This window comes from Chaetomium strumarium (genome assembly GCF_033439665.1).
Source record: "Chaetomium strumarium strain CBS 333.67 chromosome Unknown B0T15scaffold_7, whole genome shotgun sequence".
NCBI classification, from domain to species: Eukaryota; Fungi; Ascomycota; class Sordariomycetes; order Sordariales; family Chaetomiaceae; genus Chaetomium; species Chaetomium strumarium.
The window spans coordinates 1002806-1022517 of NW_026944435.1; the positions used below are offsets into that span (position 1 = coordinate 1002806).

The following is a 19712-nucleotide window of genomic DNA, read 5'->3' on the forward strand; positions in this document are numbered from 1 at the left end:
CGAGCGCAGCCAACACTTGTACCTGTTACTACAGTGACCGAGCCGACTGACAAGATCTGGCACGGGCGGATGGGTGTCTTTTGGAGATCCAAAGTATGACCTTTTTGGGTGGCTATTTGGGCTACGTAGTTCGCTGGGGTTGAAAGATGGACGGAGTCCGGAGATCGAACTTCCTCGCCCATTTGCTCGCTGGCATCGAACTCAGGAAGAGTCTTGATTTATCTTGATTTTAGAACCGAAACCTCTTCAGCTTTGCTAATAAGCGACTTTGTTATGCCTGCTTCCTTTCCCTTTTGCTAGGCTGTTGTGCGGATGGCAAAGGGTTCCTGTAGGAAAATGAGAGTCAGAGTTTGCCGCTTTACAGTATGTAGTATAGTAGGTAGGGTAGGGCGCACAATGACTAACAGGCTTGCCAGTCGAATTCAACTTCCCTCCACCAGCTAGACGCCTTGACTTGGGTGCCGCCTTTGAATCCCAGGTGGGCACAGTGATTGGCCTACCGGTTCCTGTCGGTGATCAAACCTGCATTTTGAATTGCCGCATAGAGAAGTGCCATGCGCTGCTAGCCGGCCAAGCAGCGGAACTGTGAGAGGGGTTTCGCCTGAGCGTTGTATGGATGCTATTATAACGAATCGGGAGGATGCATACGACCGCGGTTACGAACTACTAGTATAATTCGATAGGACAGCCAGAGTGACGCACGCCCGTCACGCATATCACTGCCGCTGATGAGACCCAATGGCAGGCACACAGATCACCAATTACCGTATCACATAGTGACTGTTACCCGTGGCGTCTGCATTGCTGCCCTCATCGGCGGGGTTGATGTTGAGAAGCCAGGGCTGGGATAAATGCATGGGCGCATGAATGCCCTCGATGCGCATGTGGTGTAGAGTCCTCCTTGTCGATTGAGTTGGTATCCCTTGAACGAAGTTGTTGCGGGCTCCTTCAACCCATGCTCAATAACATTGTGAAGCTGGGATCCAGGCTCAGAGTGCAGCAGAATCGAGCCAAGTTGTCGACGAAGTGTGAAAGGTGTAAGCGAAGCTCCTCCCTTCGCAGACATCGATCAAGAAACCTTAGGTCCAGTCTAAACGATACTCCTCAACAGCTCCAATCCTCACAATGATGGCGTTCTCTGGACTAACCATCGAGTTCACCCCTACATCTTGGGTTCTCATAATTCTGGCAGTCACCAGCATCGCCTATGTGGCATCCTCTTGTATCGCCTGGTGGCGGCTTCGCCACTTCGATGGCCCCTTCTCCGCGTCCTTTTCCTACGTTTGGCTCACCGCTGCCTTGTACGGCGGCCGTATGTATGAGCGGCTTGACGAGGCACATGCTCGACATGGCTCCGGGCCCTCGACAACCATCCGGATTGGTCCCAACGAGCTGCTCACCAGCAACCCAGAAGTCATGCGACGGACCGGGGCGGCACGGTCTCAGTATACGCGATCCGGATGGTACAAGTTGAGCACGGTTGATCCTTACATCCCCGCCATGTTCAACACACTCGACACGGCCACTCATGACAAGATCAAGGCCCAGACGGCGGCGGGTTATGCCGGCAAGGATATCCCGAGCCTCGAGGCAGATATTGACGCGGTGCTGGCCGAGATGGTCGATAAGATCCGGACCAAGTATGCGAGCGGGGATTCCAACGAGGAGGCGGCCAAGAGGCCGATGCTGGACTTAGCCACCATCGCGCAATATTTCACCCTTGATTCCATCTCCCAGGTCTCATTCGGAGAGAAATTCGGCATGATTCGGGAGGGCCGTGACATCTACGGCCATATCGATTTCCTCCACGAGGTCGCCTGGGTACAGGTACTTGTCGCCAGCAACCCGTACTTACGGACCATCATGGGATCGAATGTCGTGCTCAGCTTGCTTGGGCCGAAGCCGGGAGACAAGAAGGGAGCTGGGAGGATGTGGCGGTCCGTATCCTCTATCTTGGTTCGTATTAGCCCAGCCTGACAAAGGGGTTCTAGGATCGCGAAGCCGATTGTGGCGAAACGGTTTCGGCCGGATGCCAAAGACCAACCGGACATGCTAGTTCGTTGCCGTCATTCCTCTCTTAACCCCTGTTTAAGAGTTAGTACACTCTCTAAGAGCGGGACCTACTGACGCCTCGAAACCCGTCCCAACACAAACAGGGCTCCTTCATCCGCCACGGTCTGGACCAGCGCCAATGCGAGACAGAAGCCCTCTTCCAAATCATCGCCGGCTCCGATACCACGGCCACGGCGATTCGCTGCACGATGCTCTACCTCATGAGCACGCCGCGCGCCTACCGCGCCCTGCAGGCCGAGATCGACCAGGGCATCAAGGGCGGCAGGATCTCCAGCCCCATTACCAACGCCGAGGCCAACGAGCTGCCCTATCTTCAGGGCGTCATCCTCGAGAACCTCCGGCTCTACCCGCCCTTCACAGGCATCCCCTTCAAGGTCGTGCCGCCAGGCGGCGAAACCATCGAGGGCAAGCACGTGCCTGCCGGGACGCTGATCGCGCCCAACATGTGGTCGCTGGGGCGTAACAAGGACGTCTTCGGCCCCGACGCAGACGTGTTCCGCCCCGAGCGGTGGCTAGACAAGTCAGTGTCCCCGGAGGAGAGGGCCGAGATGCGGCGGGTGGTGGAGCTGGTGTTTGGCTATGGCCGGTGGGGGTGCGCCGGGAAGATGATTGCTTTCCTCGAGTTGAACAAGGTGTTCGTTGAGGTATGTCGTGTTGCCGTTTCTATGGCTTGATTCCGGAATCGGTATGGAGTGTGTGGCCTGGATGATGATTGTTGACAAAATGATGCGACCGCAGCTGCTCCGCCGATTCGACTTCCAGCTGGTGTACCCTTACCGGCCGTGGACGAGCATCAATTACAACCTGTTTCTGCAGCACGACATGTGGGTTGCTGTCTCGTTGCGGGAGGAGCCGCAGTCTGAGAAGTACTAGTAGGTCGAATACATTTATTGGGGACTGGCGTGCGGCTGTTGTGTTGATGCCTACCTGGTACTCTCGTGATTTCAGTTATTATGATGCTCGGGACTTTCCTTGGTTTCTCGGCGAGTGAATGGTGTATGGAATCTTCAAATCAAGCTGAAGGTTGATGTAGGTAGTTTGACAGAATCAATTTGAGCAGTTCATGTATAGTGAGAGGCACCGGCACAGTACCAGGCGTCGCGGTGATGAACGATGGTGTTCATGACCAGGCCTCGAACATAGATTGTACTGTACGAATAAATACCTCCCTACACTTTTGGTATGTTCTGGCTGTGTCATAGACGGTATTGTAATTTGTACCTTAGTATGTCAGTACTATTACATAGGTACACCGCATGGTGTGTAACGTTACGCAGTACTGAACCCGACCGCTTCCTCGCCAAGACTCCTACCCCTACCCTTGCTTAGCCTTGGTACTGAAATGGTTTCCCTTCTCACCTTGTGGACCAGCGTTCCCCAGACCCGAGGACGTCACACGGTTTTGGAGCTTCACAGCCCGATTCCGTGCTTGCGCCAAAGGCGGCGGCCTGCCAGAGACTGACAGCACCAAAACGCCGAAAACGCAGAGGTTCCTCAATCAAAACAGCAGGGGAAACATGTACCACCTCGCCAAGGGCCTCTACCGGCTGGCAACGAGCAAGGAGGGTATGTCCATCCCGCATCCCCCTTTTCAAGCGCCGCCTCTGATTAAGACCACTGGCATCCCCTGACACATTAACAGAATACTCTGTCCTTCTCCTCGGGCTCGACAATGCTGGCAAGACCACCTTCCACGAGCAAGTAAAGTCCATCTTCCTGCCCGACAACCCGTCCCCGAAGCTCAAAACCGTCCCCACCGTGGGGCAGAACGTCTCGACCATCATCCTGCCCGACATGTACCTCAAGATCTGGGACGTCGGCGGCCAGCTGTCGCTCCGCAAGCTCTGGCAGTCGTACTACGCGTCCTGCCACGCCATCGTCTTCATCATCGACAGCACCGACATCGGCGACGGCAGCCTGGACCACGACGACAGCTCCGGGCGGCTGGAGGAGTGCCGGCTGGTCCTGGAGGACGTGCTGCAGAACAGCGAGGCCGAGGGCGTGCCGCTGCTGATCCTGGCCAACAAGCAGGACCGGGAGGACTGCGTGGAGGTGGTGCGCATCAAGGAAGGCTTGGTGAAGCGCGTGTTTGAGGGCGAGAAGGCCGGCGGGATACGCGACTCGAGGGTGCTGCCTGTGTCGGCGCTGACGGGGACGGGCGTGAGGGAGGCGGTCGACTGGGTCCGGTCCAGGGTGAAGTGGAATAAGGAGAGTCGGCCGCCCGTCATGAGGTGAGACTAGTGGGATACATGACTCAGGAAGAGAAACTATGTCGCCGCCAGGTGTGATGCTCTGTCGAGGTGGAGCGCCCGGCGGGAGACGAGTCCGAGCAGCTGGCTCAAGACTTCCCATTCCCAACCCGGTCCCGGAAGAGTTTGGGAGGCTAGGACGGATGGTTGAGCCCCCGTCACCGGCTCATGTTGGATGAACATCGGAGAAGTGCGTCAAAAGCGAACGGAGTGACTCGCAGATGCACCAACATCGGACGAGACGGTCAAGATCGGCTAAGCGATTGCAGCGGTGGCTCTCGAGGACACCAGATGCCGTCCTTGGATATATAAGGCCACAGCTGAGACCGATTCGCAGGGTACCTCAGTAGCACAACAACCAAGGACACAGGGTGTGCGATGATTTCGATGACTCGGAAGATACCACATTTGACCAGGATTACAGCATGAGGATGTTGGTAAGCCGCAGGTGGACGCGGTTACGGTGGGAGCTGGCAAGTGAGCCCAGCAAAGCTAGAGTTTATAGCCCTTATTGGGCATCCCACATCTGACGTGTCATCACTTTAATCTGCGGTATTTGCCCCTGCTTCTCGCGCAGGAAACAACCATATCTCTTCCGGAGGAAGAAGCTTCTATGACCTCTCGTTGCTCCGCGTGAAACACGCATGTAGCCCGGTTGCCGCTGTTAGGCCCAAGACCGGGCGTCACGACCCTCCGTTGAAGCCTACTGTCAACCGCAAGCCAAATCTCTCTGTGAACGACCCAACAAGCCGCGGGTATCTCACCTAGCCCGATCCTAGAGCTTTCCCTGGCCGATAAGACATCCGTCAAAGAACGTGATGATCGTTAGGCCATGTCCGCACCCTTCTTCCACTTCGTCCAGCTCTTTTTAAGTTCCATGGGTCCCTCACCTATCATTATCCGCCTTCAACTGCGCCATAAATCCGCCCTTATCCCTCCTCTTCAAGTCCTCCGTCAATCTCCTGTCCATCAACTCCGAAAACTCCTTCACCTTTGTCAACGCCACGCTCGTGCATTGCAACAGCGAGACCGCATCTACCGGTGTCCCGCCCAGCTTCGCAATCTGGCAGATTTCCCCATGCTTGTTCAGGCTGACGGTGCAGCTACCCACCCGCACCTGCTCCTCCAGCCAGGTCGCATCCAGCACCGCAAACTCGCCGTCCTCCCCGAAGAAGCTCCACGTGACGCAGAAGGGCGAGTGCAGCCAGCTGAGCGGCACCGGCTCCCGCTCGGCGGGCGTGTACACGGTCAGCACGCCGGCGTCCATACTCGTGTCGGGCTTGCGAAAGTGACGCAGCGCGGCCACGACGGCGAAGCACGCGGCGTCGATCAGGTTGCCGTCGTGCGAGAGCACGTGCACGTCAACGCGGACGGACCAGCATTTTTGGCCGGCGACGAGGCAGAGCGATTCCGTGTCGAGCGCGCCCGAGCGGCGGACCGTCTTCTCGAGGAGGCGCGAGAGGAGCACTTCGGTTTCGGTCGCGCGGTTTACCTCAAAGGAGGGGGAGGTCATCGGGCTGAGCTCGGTGGCGATGGTGAAGATGCCGTCGAGAGGTCGGTCTGTGTACGGTACCGTGACTTCGGCTGTGGCTTTGGCGAGGACTCTGTACGGGAATGGTCAGAGGGGAATCGTCGCGTAGGAGCGCCCTTGCGCTTTTGTCGAGCGTACCTCGTCTTGCCTAGTGTTACGTCTGCGACGCCATATTCCTCGCCAAAATTGAGCTCTAGCGGCCGGTATTGGTCAAGCTCACGGCCGTCAAGCCGCAGGTTCTCTTGTAGAGCCTGTAAAACAAACTGCCTCTCATTGAGAGATGGTTCTACTTCTCGCGGCATCTTGATTGAAATCGTATTATGGTAGAATTGCAAGTCTTGGGTTAGGACATAGGTCGGTTCGACTTGTCTGGAGGGGCGTCTTTCTGCCGCTAGAGCCCGCCAAAACTTTAGCGCATTCTGCCACTGTGACGCAGGCGGTGAGTGCGATAAGTTAGCCTGGCAGTTACCCATGCACCCTTGCGGCTCCCATCTTCCAGCAACAACACCCCAGCAATCATAAACAGCTTCCCTCAGCAGCGAAAGCGTATACCTCTATTACAGAACCAGCAAATCCGATCCAGCAGTCAAAATGACTACAGCTCATAGGCCTACATTTGACCCAGTAAGCGAACGGGTGACTCGAATATTGACAAAGGATATGCTCTGCTAACAGCAGTCCCTAGGCCCGTGGAAAAGAAGCGCTCCGCGGACCGGCGTACCATCAGCGCCTCCTACCAGCATATACGCAGCTCAAGTTTAGGTACACGCGCGAACTCAGTAGACCCGCTCACTTGCACTTTGTACATCAATACTGACTGCTCCAGAAAACCCGGCCAAGGCGGTGAAGCCGACCGCACCACCCGCGACCTGCGCGCCGAGCTCGAAGCCGCCGAGGCAGCACACTACGCCAAGCTCAAGGGCGCGCCCATCCCCGGCACATCTTCCGAACCCAACGGCCCGGAAACATCATCGGCCTCGAACAAGCGGCCGCTAGCTCTGGGCGGCGGCGAGCGCGGAGATGATGAGGAAGAAGATGCAGAAGCGAAGCGGCGGCGCATCCTCGCCGAAACGCGCGACATAGATGCAGACGACAGCGACGCATCAGGCGGCGACTCGGACGAGGATGACGACGATAGTGACGACTCAGACGACAGCGACGACTCGGACGCCGAGCTCGCGCGCGAGCTAGAGCGGGTGAAGCGCGAGCGGGCGGAGAAGCGGGAGCGCGAAGAGCGCGAGCGGCAGGCGGCGGAGCAGGAGGCGCGCGAGCGGGACATCGCGTTCGGGAATCCGCTGCTGAATAAGCCGGATTTCAACATCAAGCGGCGGTGGGACGACGACGTGGTGTTTAAGAACCAGGCCAGGGGGACGGAGGATAAGGGGAAGAGGAAGGAGTTTATTAATGTGAGTTGACTTGTTCTGGCCTAGTGATCACCTACTCAGGGAATACTGACAGTGCTCTAGGACTTGCTGCGGTCAGATTTCCACAGGAGGTTCATGAGCAAGTACGTCCGGTAAGAAAGCGATCGGGAGGAGAAGGCTCTGAAGGCGAAGGCCAACTGTAATGGAAGCTCCTGTGACGGCGGGGCAGCATCATGGGCATAGAAGGCCGTGGAGTTCGGGACATTCGATAATCAGGATCACCGATGAGCATTCTGCGGCGAGCTTGCGGCGTATTATTCGGTCCCAACCCCCTTGACCAACAGCGTATCAAACCCGTACCATTAGGAGAGTGCCTAACTCCTCAATCGTCCGATACCTTACTCAACTCATCACTCCCCTTTCCTCTCACCTTCCCTTCTTCCGCTCCTCCAGATCCGCAACTGCGGCGAAAGCCTTCTGAATAGCTCTCGCGCTCTGCCAAAGCAACACTGTTCCCCCCCAGTCGTCAGCCTCCGTTTCCTAGAACCCCACTACATACCCCGGGGAAAGAGCTGGTAAAGGTTAAATTAGTAGTAACAAAGAAAATACTAGTACTCACAGCAAGGGACCAAAACCCAAGGCGCGTTCATGCCGACGTAATAGCCCCAGTAATACACCGGCTCGGGCCGGCTGTAGGAAATGCCACGCATGTGCTCCGCAAAGCCGCAGGTTCCGTAGTAGAGCGCCACGCCGTACAGGTGCCCGACGCACACGACGGCCTGCAGCAGGTGCCGGGTGCCCTGCTCGCGGGGGCGGCTGCGGGCGGTGAGGACGGCGGTTGCGAGGGAGAGTGGGCCCCATGTCAACTTCGAAGTTTGCGACACATATTAGTTACCTAGGTAGATGGGTTACACGGTAGGTTCTGATGTTGACGGAAGGTGCAAAAGAGGAAAAAGGTGGTTTTTCTTTTTCTTTGGGTGGTCACGTACGACGGTCAGGGTCTCGATGCAGAGCATGAACGGGTCCGAGGTCAGGTAGCGCGAGTCGGAGAGGCCGTATTCCTTCCAGAGCTGGGCAAAGAGGGACTGAGACGAGGGAACGGAGGCATGGTGCAGGACGAAGTAGCCTTTTTTTTCTCAAGAAGTTAGTCTTGCGTTGGTTGTGCGGGAGGTCTAGCCTTGGTCGAGGGATGGGGCGGGGGGGCATCTGCCTTCAAAGAAGCAATGGAGGAAACCGCCTGGTTGAGGAGTTAGCTGTGAGACCCATATCACCGAGAACAGCATGCAAATTAAATTATACATAATGCAAACCATCCAACTGTCAGTTGGTCTGCTCTCCTCAGTGTCGGGTTATATTGCTTTGACAGCGCAATGCATCCTAGGACGAAAACGCCCACGACAGCCCCGAAGGCGCTGAGGATAAGTGGCAAGCCGGTAGTGTTGAGCACATATCCCGGGATAACTGCGTCCTGGGGAAAATAGGGGTGCCCTTGCGACGGGAATATGGCGCCGGCTGTCATGGGTTCTGGTTCTTCTCGTTTCTTCAGGTTCTGCTGACGATGTGACGGGAAAGTCTGAAGCTGACCGCCCACAGTTCGATCAGCGACAAGGATTGGCCCTGGTAACGGGTACAATTTCCGCGATCTGTCAGAGGCATACCCTGTCGAGCCTGTCTGAGCTGCCAGCGACGTCTCTGATCGACATTGATACCGGTGAGGATACTCCGTAGTAGGTATTTATTTGCGTGTAAAGCATCCAAATTCAGAAAACAACCCCTGACAAGCCGCGAAAGGCGATGCAAAGCGTGGATACTATGCGATGGGGACCACCAGTTGTTTACCTACTGAATCGCGCTCTTAAATTCTCAAGGATTATTTAATCGTCAAACCCTCCCCACTCGTCCCTATCTTGCTCATCCTCTTCCTTTGCTTGCTGTCCACCTCCGCCATCAACATCCCCCACCTTCGCCGTCTTTGCCTTCTTCAACCTGGGCATCCCATCCGGCCCTCTCACGATCCGCCCCGCGGCATCCCTCTCAAACGGGCCCTCTTGATCATCAGCCCCCCCAAACCTCAACTCCTCCTCCTCCTCCTCCTCCTCCTGATCGCTGTCCGATATACCCAACTCAACCGCCTTCCTCCCCGTACTCTTCAGCGTCGGAATCCCATTCTCATCCCGCACAATCCGCCCTTGCGCATCCCTCACGTACGGGCCTTCCTCATCCCCCGCCTCCCCCGCCTCCTCCTTCTTCGTCTCCTCCCTAACAAAACAAACAACAAAAAACCCCATCACCCCCCTCCCATCCTCCCTACTACTCCTTACACAGCCATCCGCCACCACATCATCACCACAAGCCCGGCCGTCGCCGCGGACGGGCCACTCCCGCATGCCGCGCACCTGCTCCGCGCGCCGCAGCACGCGCCAGCCCCGCTGCCGCGCAATGTCCGAGCCCAGCGCGCGGAGCACGACCCCTTCGTTCTCGACGGCGTGCACCGAGCAGGTCGAGTAGGTCACCTTCCGGGCGGCGGGGAAGGTGAACGCGTGCAGCAGGATCGACAGCTGGAAGGCGGCCAGCGCGGCGAGGCGCGCCTGCAGCGCTTGGGGGCTGGTGAGCTGGGTTTCATTGCCTTCGTCGTCTACTAGGATGACTGCTGCTGCTGCTGTGTTGGTGCTGCTGCTGCTGCTGCTGGTGGTGGTAGTGGTGGGTGGGTTTGGCCCGGATGAGTCTGAGGAGGAGGAGGGCTGCTGGGGCCGTTTGCGTTTGCGGTTGCGGTTGGGAGGGGGTTTGCTGCTGCTTGAGGAGGAGGCGGAGCAAGAGGAGGAGGAAGTTGTAGTAGAAGGGAGATGGAACTCTGGCGTGTCGTCGCGCCCGACGATGCCGCTCCCCGAGCAGGAAGGGTCGAGCAGGAGGGCGCCGACGCGGCGGAACTCGGGCGCGTGCGGGTCGGTTTTGAGAAAGTCCTGCCCCGGGTGGATGACTGTCACCGAGTCAGAGCCGGCGGTCTTGATCATGTTCTGGAGCGTTTTGGCGCGGTGCCTGTCTTTCTCAAACGCGATGATGTGTTGGTCGCGCGCGAAGCCGCGTTCGTGCAGGATGCCGGCGAGGTGCGTCGTCTTGTTCCCCGGCGCGCTGCACGCGTCGATGATGTCGCCGTCTTCCGGGCGCGGATCGAGCAGGTAGGCCGGGAAGCAGGAGGCCTTGTCCTGCAAGATGATGGTGCCGGATTTGTAGGCGTCGGTCTTGGTGAAGTCTGTCCCGGGGGAGGCGGCTATCAGGTTGGGGATATGCCCGTCCAGGCAAATCACCCTTTTCCCCGTGGCACCGGCGGCCATGACCTCTTCGACGGTTGCCACCATCTCGAATCCCCTGAACGTTGTCTCGAGCTGCTCGTCGATGGTGCTCTTGAGCGTGTTCACCCTGACCCAGCGCGGGTGAGGCGGGCCCAGCTGCGCGTCGACCATGGCTCTGAGCGCCTCTACCGTGGGACACTTCCGCCGTATCCTGGCTCTGGAGAATTCGGACTGTATCCTGGCTTTATGCTTCTCAACCGCCATTCGTAGGCCATGCGAAGCAGGCAGGGCAATGCCCTTCTTGGCAAGCAGAAAGTCATGGACGAGGAGGATGGAGAGCGCTGGCGTGAGCTGTGCATGTCAGAAGGGAAGAAAACAATACGAGTGGGACTAAGGTGTACTTAGTACCTTCCGCTCGGTCTGCAGCAGCTGAGAGTTCTCAACCACCTCCTTCAGGACGGCGCTCCACTTGCTTGACTCGAAAGCCAGAGCATAGACCTGAGCCGGTGGTGATTTGAGATCTTTGTTGCCGTAGATCCTGGACTTTAGACTTCCGCCGTGTGTTGATGGACTGGTCAGAATGGACGCCGTTTCATGATAGAGCGACATGGTGGCGGTGGCCGGGGGAAGTGTTGGATGAGACTTGTGCTCGGCAATCAACAAAGCGTTGATATATCATTCACTCATACTATCATTCCGATTTCAGCGGCCTTCATAGCACAATTGCAAGATACCATATGCCGTCTGGCAGTCTCTCGGTCAGCCTGTCTCAAGATGAGAAATCGGACACGGGGAGACGGGGTGGTGAACTTTGTGTTGAACTCTAGTAGTTGGGAGTGGGAAGAGTGCAGTGATGGATCGCGGTGTTGAAATTTCCGCTTGATGTAACTGGGTTAGGGTTTTCTCAGGTCGTGGACTGCAAGCCCGCATTTACGAACCTGGAAGTTGGACTTTATCAATCACCGTCCTTCTCACCACCCAATCTATTGGCACTCTATACGTTTCTCGAAGAGCAACCAAAAAGCTGCCATCCAGTCGCGTTATATTGCGGAAAGGCAAGTCAGTCAAAGCTGCACGGGCTGGAAACCCGAAAGAATCGAAGTGATCAATGAGTATACAAGTCGAAGCGAAAAAAAGAGCTGCCGTGTAACTTTCGGCCTCGAATGTAGTAGCGCCTGTCCTCCGCAGCGAGCGTCATGTCATCGTAACAATCCAAAAAACGAAAAACCCCAGAACCTAAATTTGGTATCCAGCCTCTTTTATTCCCTCTAACAAAATCCGGTTCTCCAAATCCTCCCGAGCGAGAAAAAAATGGCCATCCACGAGCAAAACCCCGAAGAAATCTCTACCGCGACGAACGGCGCCACAGCCGGAAAAGGGAGGAAAGGGTATACGACCGAGAAAATCAAGTGACTTCTACGCCGCTGTCACCTGGAGCGTCTATCTCCGGTGGTGGTGGTGGCGGCGCGAAGGCACGCGCGCGTGGTGAAGGTAATGCCCGTGCTGGTGTCCCGCCGCCTGCCGCTTGCTCACGGAAGGAGCCTCGCCGCTCTTGGTGTAGAGCGTCAGGGCCCAGTCGCCACCGCACACCTCGCCCTCGTCGCCCTTGCAGGCCATGTGGCACTTGGCCTCATCCAGCTCCTCGGCCGTCGACAGGCCGTTGCCGCAGTAGCACTCGCCGCCGTACTCGGTGCCGGCGACGCTGAAGCCCTTGGAGGCGCAGTAGTTGACGCACGCTGTGTTGCTGACCGCCCCGAGCTTGGGGAGCACCTCGCCGCTGAGGACACGAGTGCTGTCATCCTTGTAGCAGCCGACGTGCTTGAAGCCGGAGATGTCGGCGAACTTGCCGCTGCTGCCGCTGCCGGCTTGCTGTGCGCCTTGGGTAGGGGCCGCGCCGTCTGCGTAGACCGTCTTGGTCTGCCACACGGTCACCGTGTCGTAGATCGTCACTACCTTGCCATTCTTGGTGGTGGTATGCGCCTGCACTGTGGTCTGCGGCGCGGCGACGGCTTGGCTCGTGGGAGTGTTGTCGGCAGCCGCGGATGGCTTGGCGCTCGACACGGGCACCTTGATGAGGGTGGTGGCCTCGGGCGCGGGAGCTGCGGCAGCAGTAGAGGATGATGCCTTCGCAGACTGCGCAGCCGGAGCCTGACTCGAGCTCGATGCAGCGGCCGAAGAAGACGAGGGAGCGACGATCAACGTAGGAGCAGCAATGGACGACGGAGCAGGAGCAACGACATCGCCGCCACCCTTACCCCAGCCTGCGAGCGGGTTGTTGCCGGGCAGCTTCTCAAGCTTGCCATCAACCTTCTCGTCCACGGGGCACTCGATGTTGCACGATTCGCTGCCGTCATTGACGCCGAGCTTCAGGCCGGGGCAGGATTCGATGCCAGCGTGGCGGGCATCGCACGTGTCGATGATGTGCTGGAGCTCCTCCTCATCCCAGCCCGAGATGAAATCGCCGTGGGCCGAGAAGCCGGTGGTGTCGCCGTTGGAGAAGACGAAGGGGCTGGCCTTGCCGATCAGGTCCTTGAAGCGAGGCAGGAGGTCGTGGGTCTGCCAGTACGTCTCGAAGAAGATGTGCGGGACGTGGATCCAGCCCTCGGGGCAGTCCTGCTTGCCGCCTCCCACGTCTTTGGGAAACTGCATGTTGTTCTTGTAGTCGGTTAAGCCGGCGGCCGGGTTGTAGCAAGAGGGGAAGTGAACATCGATACGCATGGGCGAGGCGTAGCCGTCACAGTCCTGGAAGGGGAAGCCGATTCCGGAGCCCTGGTTCTGCGGATCCTGGATGCCCGCCATGGAACCGTCCGAGTCGGCCGGCCAGCTGGGCGGGTCGAAGTTGCCGCGCGGGCAGGTGATCTGGACGGGCTGGATAGGACCCTGCGAAGGATCCAGCTGTGTCGCGCCCGTCGAGCTCGACGGCGCCGTCCTCATCATGGCGTTCCCGCTCACCATCTGCAAGCCAAGCGGGAAGGCCTTGATGTCGTCATTGGTGGGCTCGAAGAAGTAGTAGACGTTCATGTAGTAGAACTTGACCGGCTCCAGAAGACCGGTGGCGGGATCCTGGAAGTAGAGCGTTGGGAACCAGTAGGCGCTCAGGTCGGCCTTGGGCTTGGCCGTGGTGCAGCGGGACTCCTTGAGCGACTCGCCCGTGGTGTTGAAGCCGAAGTTGCTCGCGCCCATGACGGTGTGGACGTGAGACGAGGGTCCGCCGGGAGAGACGATGGGGTCGGCGCGGCATGTCGTCAAGGGGCCGTTGCCGTAGTGGTGAAGCACGGCGAAGGTGCGCTCGTCCTTGGCGGCAGCAACTGAGGCGACCAGGGTCGCTAGGACGGTTGTGAAAAGCATCTTGCCGACTTTCAGTTCTGTAATGGTTGGTTGTTGTTGTATCAGTTGTTCGTTGGGTCTGTTGTAAGTGAAGGTGGTCGATCTCCTCAAAAGCTGGCACGAGCTGAAAGTTATGTGAATACCAAGTCGCTAGGACCGGCGATACGAAGTGGTGCCCAGGGTGCCAACACCAGTTGTCACCGAAAAGAATGCACAGAACGATGTCTGTTGGCTGCTTGGTTGGCTTATTCCGGAAGCCGGGTGAAGTCGAGTCAACAGAAAGGAGGGATTGTGTGTATCAAAGAATGCAAGAGCGCGAAGCTGAAAAAGGAGAGACTGGCAAGACGCCCAGAGAGAAAGAACGTCAGCCCGGCGAGGTTGAGGAGAACGAGGGGAGATGAGGAAAAGTCGGGCCAGGGAGAGAGGCCCCCGGATGGGACTGCCAAGTTTATAGCCCACATCCCTCGAACAAACGAAGCCTGGGCCGTGGTGGTGAGTGTGGGACGACTCCGCTCACTTGCATGGGCGCGTTTCCTGGCAGCACTTGGCAGGCGGACTATCGGTGGGTATCAGCAACTCAAATCTCTTCAGCTGGTCCTGCGTAATATTGACGAGGGCTTTGTGCATTTTCGGTCCCGAAGCCAGTACTAACTACTACTAGTAGTTATGAACTATGGATGCCAGCTGGCAAACAGAGAAACTGGTTGGAAACTGGAACCTTGGACATGTGAGCTACATGTACATACACAGTACCTATCTCCGCCTCCCCGGTCGAAATCTAGGGGCTGGCCGCTGCTGGCCCCTGCTTGGCCCGTTTGTTTTCCGGCTGGCACTACACATGGCGCCAGCATCGTGCCATGCAGCCACTCTCACCAGCAGCCGCGCGAGGCGTCGGACAAGCGCCGGCCAGAGTTAGAGGGCATCACATGTGCCGACGGACAAAAGATAGGTTAGACGTGCCGCTGTCTGTTCACGCTCAGCGCGTGCCCTGGACGCTTGGGAGGAGGGGGTTGCTCCCGCCAAGGGAGCCGCGCTGTAATCCGTACCTGCATGTCGCAGATGCTGGGGCCCTGCGGTTGGATTGGATGGCGCGTTCTCTTTCCCAGAGCCGGGGCCGGGGCTGCACCCGAACATTCTTGTGTGCCTGCCGAGCCTGCGAGCCTGCTTTTGCTGACGGATGCAAAGGCGTCGGAAAAAGACTCAAGCTTGCCACATATTCTTCCTGGGCGAATTTTCCATCACCTTGCATCTGCTGCGCCCAATGAGATGTCGTCGATTTCGACGACAGGTTCGTGAAGACATTACAGAATTGTTACTCCGTACTCTTGCCAAGTTATGTAGAGAATCGGACCGCAAACACGCAGAGCAGCGCTCGCCATGGCATCGGAGATCTCAAGAAGTTCCCCTTGACAGCTTCCAAATGATGAACCTGTTCTAGATTCCCGTCCAATGTTTCCAAGCCTGCCAGATTCGGAGGATTTACGCACGGGTGCCCCCGTGTCAGATCCAGGCGGATCCAGGAACCCGTCCAACAGGCCGAACTGTGACTCCACTTTGCCCATAAAAAGTTCTGTCTGCTCAGAAGGGGCCAGAACTGGTAGCTTCGAGGACAAGAAACCGCACCCTTTAACCAACAACGAGGACCAGAAGCTGTCGCTCTTGCCGGGAGGGCGAAAACGTGAATGAGGGCCTAGTCGTTTAACTTTTTTCTTCGGGTCCAATTTGCTGCGCGGAGGAAGTTGGAGGAACGCGCCTGCAAAATTTGGTGTGGCTTGACTCTTAGGTGCTCATCCACATCGGGTTTAGCATGGGGTAGCTCTACGCGACATGGGGGTAGTTTTACGGCCCTCGTCCTCTACAACCCTTCGGGGTTTGTTTTGTTAGCCTGATTGACTTACCAGGGCACAGGCAAATCTGTCGATCAATGATATCACCACAATAGTAAGTCACTTTCCTAGCAATTTATATGGGGAACAACTTACTCTGCGATCGACAACAGACTCTCAACAGCCCCGTCAACGCAACACGTTCCAAACACCAAAGAATCACAGGTTCGACCACATACTGGCCAATTGAAGCCCCTGTTACTACCTTGCTCTGCTAGCTTCATATTGTCCCTTTCAGAGGATTGGGGCAAGAGATTCGTCACAGTTAGCCGACGTGGAAGTAGCCAACCGAACTTCCTCATTACTTCCATTTGCTGCCCGTTCCAGATGCGCGCAAAATCAACGACGGCTAGTTTGAATCCAACTTCTGGGCGGGATGTCGCCAGCCGATGCTAAAAACCAGTAGGCCATGGTAGAGCTACATCTGGGCCGCGGCGTCTGCAGAGTAACATGTCGTGCGAGGTCCCGACAGGGGCATCAACCAAGATTTTCGTCCCGGGCGGCATGCGTGTGTCGGACGTCTCTGGATGTACGAGTTGAGGCTGTGTCAGGATATCGTGCTCCCTAAACGATACCTAGATTCGTCGCCCAATGTCTGCCGAAGATCCCCGCGGTATTCGTATCGTACACTGACTGACTCGGAGTACGAATACTACTACCAGAGACACATGTCTAAGACGACCTCTCTCCAACTCCGTTCCGATGATGATTCTAAGCCTACCCTACCAAAAACACCAATGCTCCCAAGCAAACGCCGAACCAACGAGCAAGCATGCCTAGTGATACCTTACCCACCCCGGAGACTTTTTGGTATAATGCCACGCCCATGTTTACACAGTATGATACCGTCTCGGCATGTCCTCAGCAACCAGGAAGGAAGAAAAAAACAGGGAAAGAAGTGAAACCAAGGACAAAATAGGAAGGAAAGAAAAGGAACGGGGGGAAACGAAAGGACCAAGAACCGCTCTTCTCGTATTCATTCCAAGACCAACCACCGCACCGCGACTGCCCTCGCCCCCTCCACATCCCCCAGCAGATAACACAGCGTGCGCACGTTGAAGGCCGCCTCGACCGTGAGGTCCTCGCTGCCCATGACGCCCGTCTTTCCCGGCGCCACCTCGCCCAGCACCTTCCTGTAATACTCGACCGCCAGGCTTCCCAACCCAATTAGCGAGTAGGCCCGCGCGATGTTGAAATGCGCTTCCTGTCTCTGAGCTGCCGCCGCGTCCTCGTCGGGTAAGCTGCGGGCGTTCGCCAGCCGGTCGTGGTAGTACCGGAACAGGAAGGCAAAGCCTTGCGTCAGCAGGTACTGCCTGTTGTTGGCCTGGCGCTTGAGGGCGTAGTGCATGTAGGCGAGCCCCGTGCTGAGGTTGATGAGCGGGTTGGACGGGTCGAGCGAGGCGGCGCGGGCGAAGTAGCTCAGTGCGTACGTGTACGACGTGGTGGTGAAGAGGATGTGGCCGTAGATGGTGAGGAGGGCAACGTCGAGCGCGATGTCGGGGTCGTCGTCGGACCTAGGGCCATCGGAGCGCGCGGCGACGGCGGTGTTGTTGTTGTCGCCTTTGCGCATGACGATGTTGTCCATGGTCTTGATCTGCCGGAGGATGAACTTCTGCGCCGGGCCGGACGTGTACCACGACACGGGCGTCTGGCAGACGCGGCACATGGCCGAGAACATGCGGTACGAGTCGGTGCCCGGCATGTAGTCGCGCATGAAGTAGCGCGCGATGGCGACGCACGTCTCCTCGTCGCCCGCGTAGACGGCGCACGAGGCCCAGGCGACGTGGATGAGAAAGGCAGAGTCGGGCGCGGTCCACACGATGGAGTCGCGCGCGGCGTGGCAGACGACGTACGCATCGCGGTGCTGGCCCGCGCGGACGAGGCTGAAGGCGTAGTTGAGGAAGATGTCCAGCCACCTGTCGAACGAGATGCCGCGATGGTTCTGCGGGAGCACTCTGGCCGGCGGGCGAGCCGTCTGGTCCTGGCCTTCGGCGGGCGCGAGCTTCTGTCGCAGCCGCTCTTCCATCGCCGCCAACTTGAAGTTCCGAGCCGGCACAGCGGCTTGGCCCTGCACCAGCGGAGCGTAGCCTAGGAACTTGATGTACTTCTCCCACGGATAGAACTGCTTGTATGATCGGAAGTCGTCAATGAGCAGCTTGGCCGCCTGCATCCACTCGGCCGTGGCCTGCTCGTCGCCTGCCAGGGCGCGGTCCTGCACCTCCTGCAGACGCTGGAAGTTTCTGGCCGCCTCAGCCGCCATCTTGAGCTCCTGCTCCCTCCTCTTCTCGGCGTTGATCAGGCGCCGGTGGATGTAGTTTGACTTCCGATTCGGGTCCCTGGGCCTCCGCGGCCGAGGGGGTCCCTCTCTGGGCTTCCGCGGACCGCGTCGTCGCCGAGTCCCGCTGGCATCCAGGTTCAAGGCTTCTCTCACCAGCAGGAACGCCTCCTCCCGGCCTTCCTGCAATCCCTCGCCCTCGTACATGTTTGCCAGCTGTATGCGAGCCTCGATGTGGTCTTCGTCCTCCTCGATGGCCGCAATGAAGCACTCCTCGGCCGCGGCCTTCTCGCCCCGCGCCATGTGGTAACGGCCCTGGCAGACGGAGAAGTCGGCATCCAGGGCGATCTCTCCGGTCGAGGTTGCTATGTGCCGGTACAGGTCTAAGTAGCGGATCGCCTGGTCGGCCCTGTCACGATCGAGAAGCGTGACGGCGATGTCTTTGAGACAGTCCGGAAAATCCATGAAGTCTTCTTCCCGCGCAGGGTCGAGTAACTGCAGGTGCAGATCCGCCTCGTGCTCCAGCCCCAGCCTGCTCCGGTAGACATACAGCTTCGCCCGCAAGTCAACGGGCATCCCCCGACCATAGCTCTCCTGAGGGAACCGCGCGGGTTCAAAGCCGGGCACCACCACCCGTCTGTCGTCGTGGATGTCCCACTCCCTGTCATCGTCCACCCACTCGTCCCAGTAGCGCTCGGCCCTCCGCCCCAGCAGCCAGCGCGCAATCTCCTTGAGCTCCCGGGCGCCCTCCTGCCACTGCTCCAGGGTCGTGAAGAACTCGAGATAGATGCGCAGATCCGACCACTCGAACCGACCCTCCTCGGCCTCGAAAGTCCCCGTCGCCTGCAGATGGTCGATCAACCTGCGGTAGGCGCCGCGCGCGATATCCGCCCCCCTGCGCCGGTCCTTGACATCGAGGGCGACGTCGGCAATGTTGCGCACGGTGCGGATGTTCCACGGCTTGTAGTTCAGCGCCTTCTGGTACTCGGTCAGCGCTTTGCTCGCGTTGCCCTTCATCATGATGACGTCGGCCCGGCCGGTGCGGGCGATGATGTTGGAGCGGTCCGTCTCGAGCGCCTGCGTGTAGCAGGCATAGGCGCGCTGCAGCACCTCGTCCTTCTCGGGCGTGCCATCCTCGAGTTCCTCGAGGCACTCGAGCGCGTACTCGGCCGTGCTGATCCACTGCGCCACGTCGCGCGGCGTAAGGTGGGCGGCCGTGATGCGGCACCAGATGGCCTGCTCGCGGTTGCCCAGCGTCTCGTGCACCGTCGACAGCAGCATCCACGCGTTGAACACCTCGCTGTTGATGCGGATGATCTCGGACAGATGCGCAACGGTCCTGTCGTAGTCCTTCCGCTCGAACGCCTCGGTCGCGAGGGACATGCGGAATTGGATGTCCGGCGGCAGCTTGGCCGGCTTGCGCGGGCCGTGCACCCTCTTCCTGGGCTTGCGCCCCTGGCCGGCCGCCTTGGTGCGCCCTGGTGGCTGGTACGGCAACCCGGCCGCTTCGGCTCTCTGGCGGGCGACGAAGGCTTCCTGCTGGAGGTCGAACCGCTCGACCTCGGCGCGCAGCTCGAGCGCGTCCGAGTCGGCTGAGATGTTGCTCGCCACCTCGTCCTCGTCGCCGTCCATCTGCATGTCCGCTTCCGCCATGCTTCCCTGGTACAGGCTCGGATCAACCATCCTCATGGAAAAGTTGGGTGCCCTGCCCGCAGGA

At 58.4% G+C, this 19712-nt stretch overlaps 8 protein-coding genes across 8 annotated transcripts; 3 read left to right on the forward strand and 5 right to left on the reverse strand.

Moving 5' to 3' along the window:
- Positions 1-1128: 1128 nt before the first annotated feature.
- Positions 1129-2946, forward strand: B0T15DRAFT_403104 (cytochrome P450; the record flags this gene model as incomplete). Its single annotated transcript, XM_062865190.1, has 4 exons — positions 1129-1937; positions 1992-2059; positions 2113-2717; positions 2890-2946. 4 exons carry the CDS (start codon positions 1129-1131, stop codon positions 2944-2946), a joined length of 1539 nt encoding a protein of 512 aa, XP_062717997.1.
- Positions 2947-3590: 644 nt separating this feature from the next.
- On the forward strand, positions 3591-4308 carry B0T15DRAFT_487433 (P-loop containing nucleoside triphosphate hydrolase protein; the record flags this gene model as incomplete). The annotated part of the gene is made up of 2 exons (XM_062866437.1): positions 3591-3639; positions 3716-4308. 2 exons carry the CDS (start codon positions 3591-3593, stop codon positions 4306-4308), a joined length of 642 nt encoding a protein of 213 aa, XP_062717998.1.
- A 900-nt stretch (positions 4309-5208) lies between these two features.
- On the reverse strand, positions 5209-6155 carry B0T15DRAFT_404595 (ribosomal protein S5 domain 2-type protein; the record flags this gene model as incomplete). Its single annotated transcript, XM_062865259.1, has 2 exons — positions 5209-5926; positions 5992-6155. 2 exons carry the CDS (start codon positions 6153-6155, stop codon positions 5209-5211), a joined length of 882 nt encoding a protein of 293 aa, XP_062717999.1.
- Positions 6156-6444: 289 nt separating this feature from the next.
- On the forward strand, positions 6445-7373 carry B0T15DRAFT_496694 (Cwf15/Cwc15 cell cycle control family protein; the record flags this gene model as incomplete). The annotated part of the gene is made up of 4 exons (XM_062867198.1): positions 6445-6477; positions 6539-6615; positions 6680-7259; positions 7320-7373. 4 exons carry the CDS (start codon positions 6445-6447, stop codon positions 7371-7373), a joined length of 744 nt encoding a protein of 247 aa, XP_062718000.1.
- On the reverse strand, positions 7265-8736 carry B0T15DRAFT_561933 (Emopamil-binding protein; the record flags this gene model as incomplete). Its single annotated transcript, XM_062870562.1, has 5 exons — positions 7265-7726; positions 7837-8083; positions 8207-8343; positions 8428-8454; positions 8517-8736. 5 exons carry the CDS (start codon positions 8734-8736, stop codon positions 7644-7646), a joined length of 714 nt encoding a protein of 237 aa, XP_062718001.1. The 3' UTR covers positions 7265-7643.
- Positions 8737-9091: 355 nt separating this feature from the next.
- On the reverse strand, positions 9092-11116 carry B0T15DRAFT_403663 (S-adenosyl-L-methionine-dependent methyltransferase; the record flags this gene model as incomplete). Its single annotated transcript, XM_062865221.1, has 3 exons — positions 9092-9139; positions 9179-10858; positions 10916-11116. The coding sequence occupies 3 exons, from the start codon at positions 11114-11116 to the stop codon at positions 9092-9094; spliced, it is 1929 nt and encodes a 642-aa protein (XP_062718002.1).
- A 546-nt stretch (positions 11117-11662) lies between these two features.
- On the reverse strand, positions 11663-13949 carry B0T15DRAFT_296874 (uncharacterized protein). Its single transcript, XM_062863773.1, has one exon. It carries the CDS (start codon positions 13853-13855, stop codon positions 11948-11950), a length of 1908 nt encoding a protein of 635 aa, XP_062718003.1. The 5' UTR covers positions 13856-13949; the 3' UTR covers positions 11663-11947.
- A 2747-nt stretch (positions 13950-16696) lies between these two features.
- Positions 16697-19678, reverse strand: B0T15DRAFT_487439 (uncharacterized protein; the record flags this gene model as incomplete). Its single annotated transcript, XM_062866438.1, has 1 exon — positions 16697-19678. The coding sequence occupies one exon, from the start codon at positions 19676-19678 to the stop codon at positions 16697-16699; it is 2982 nt and encodes a 993-aa protein (XP_062718004.1).
- Positions 19679-19712: the final 34 nt, after the last annotated feature.

Excerpts from the sequence above, each read along its gene's own strand:
- B0T15DRAFT_296874 (XM_062863773.1), bottom strand. The coding sequence starts at position 13,855 with ATGCTTTTCACAACCGTCCTAGCGACCCTGGTCGCCTCAGTTGCTGCC.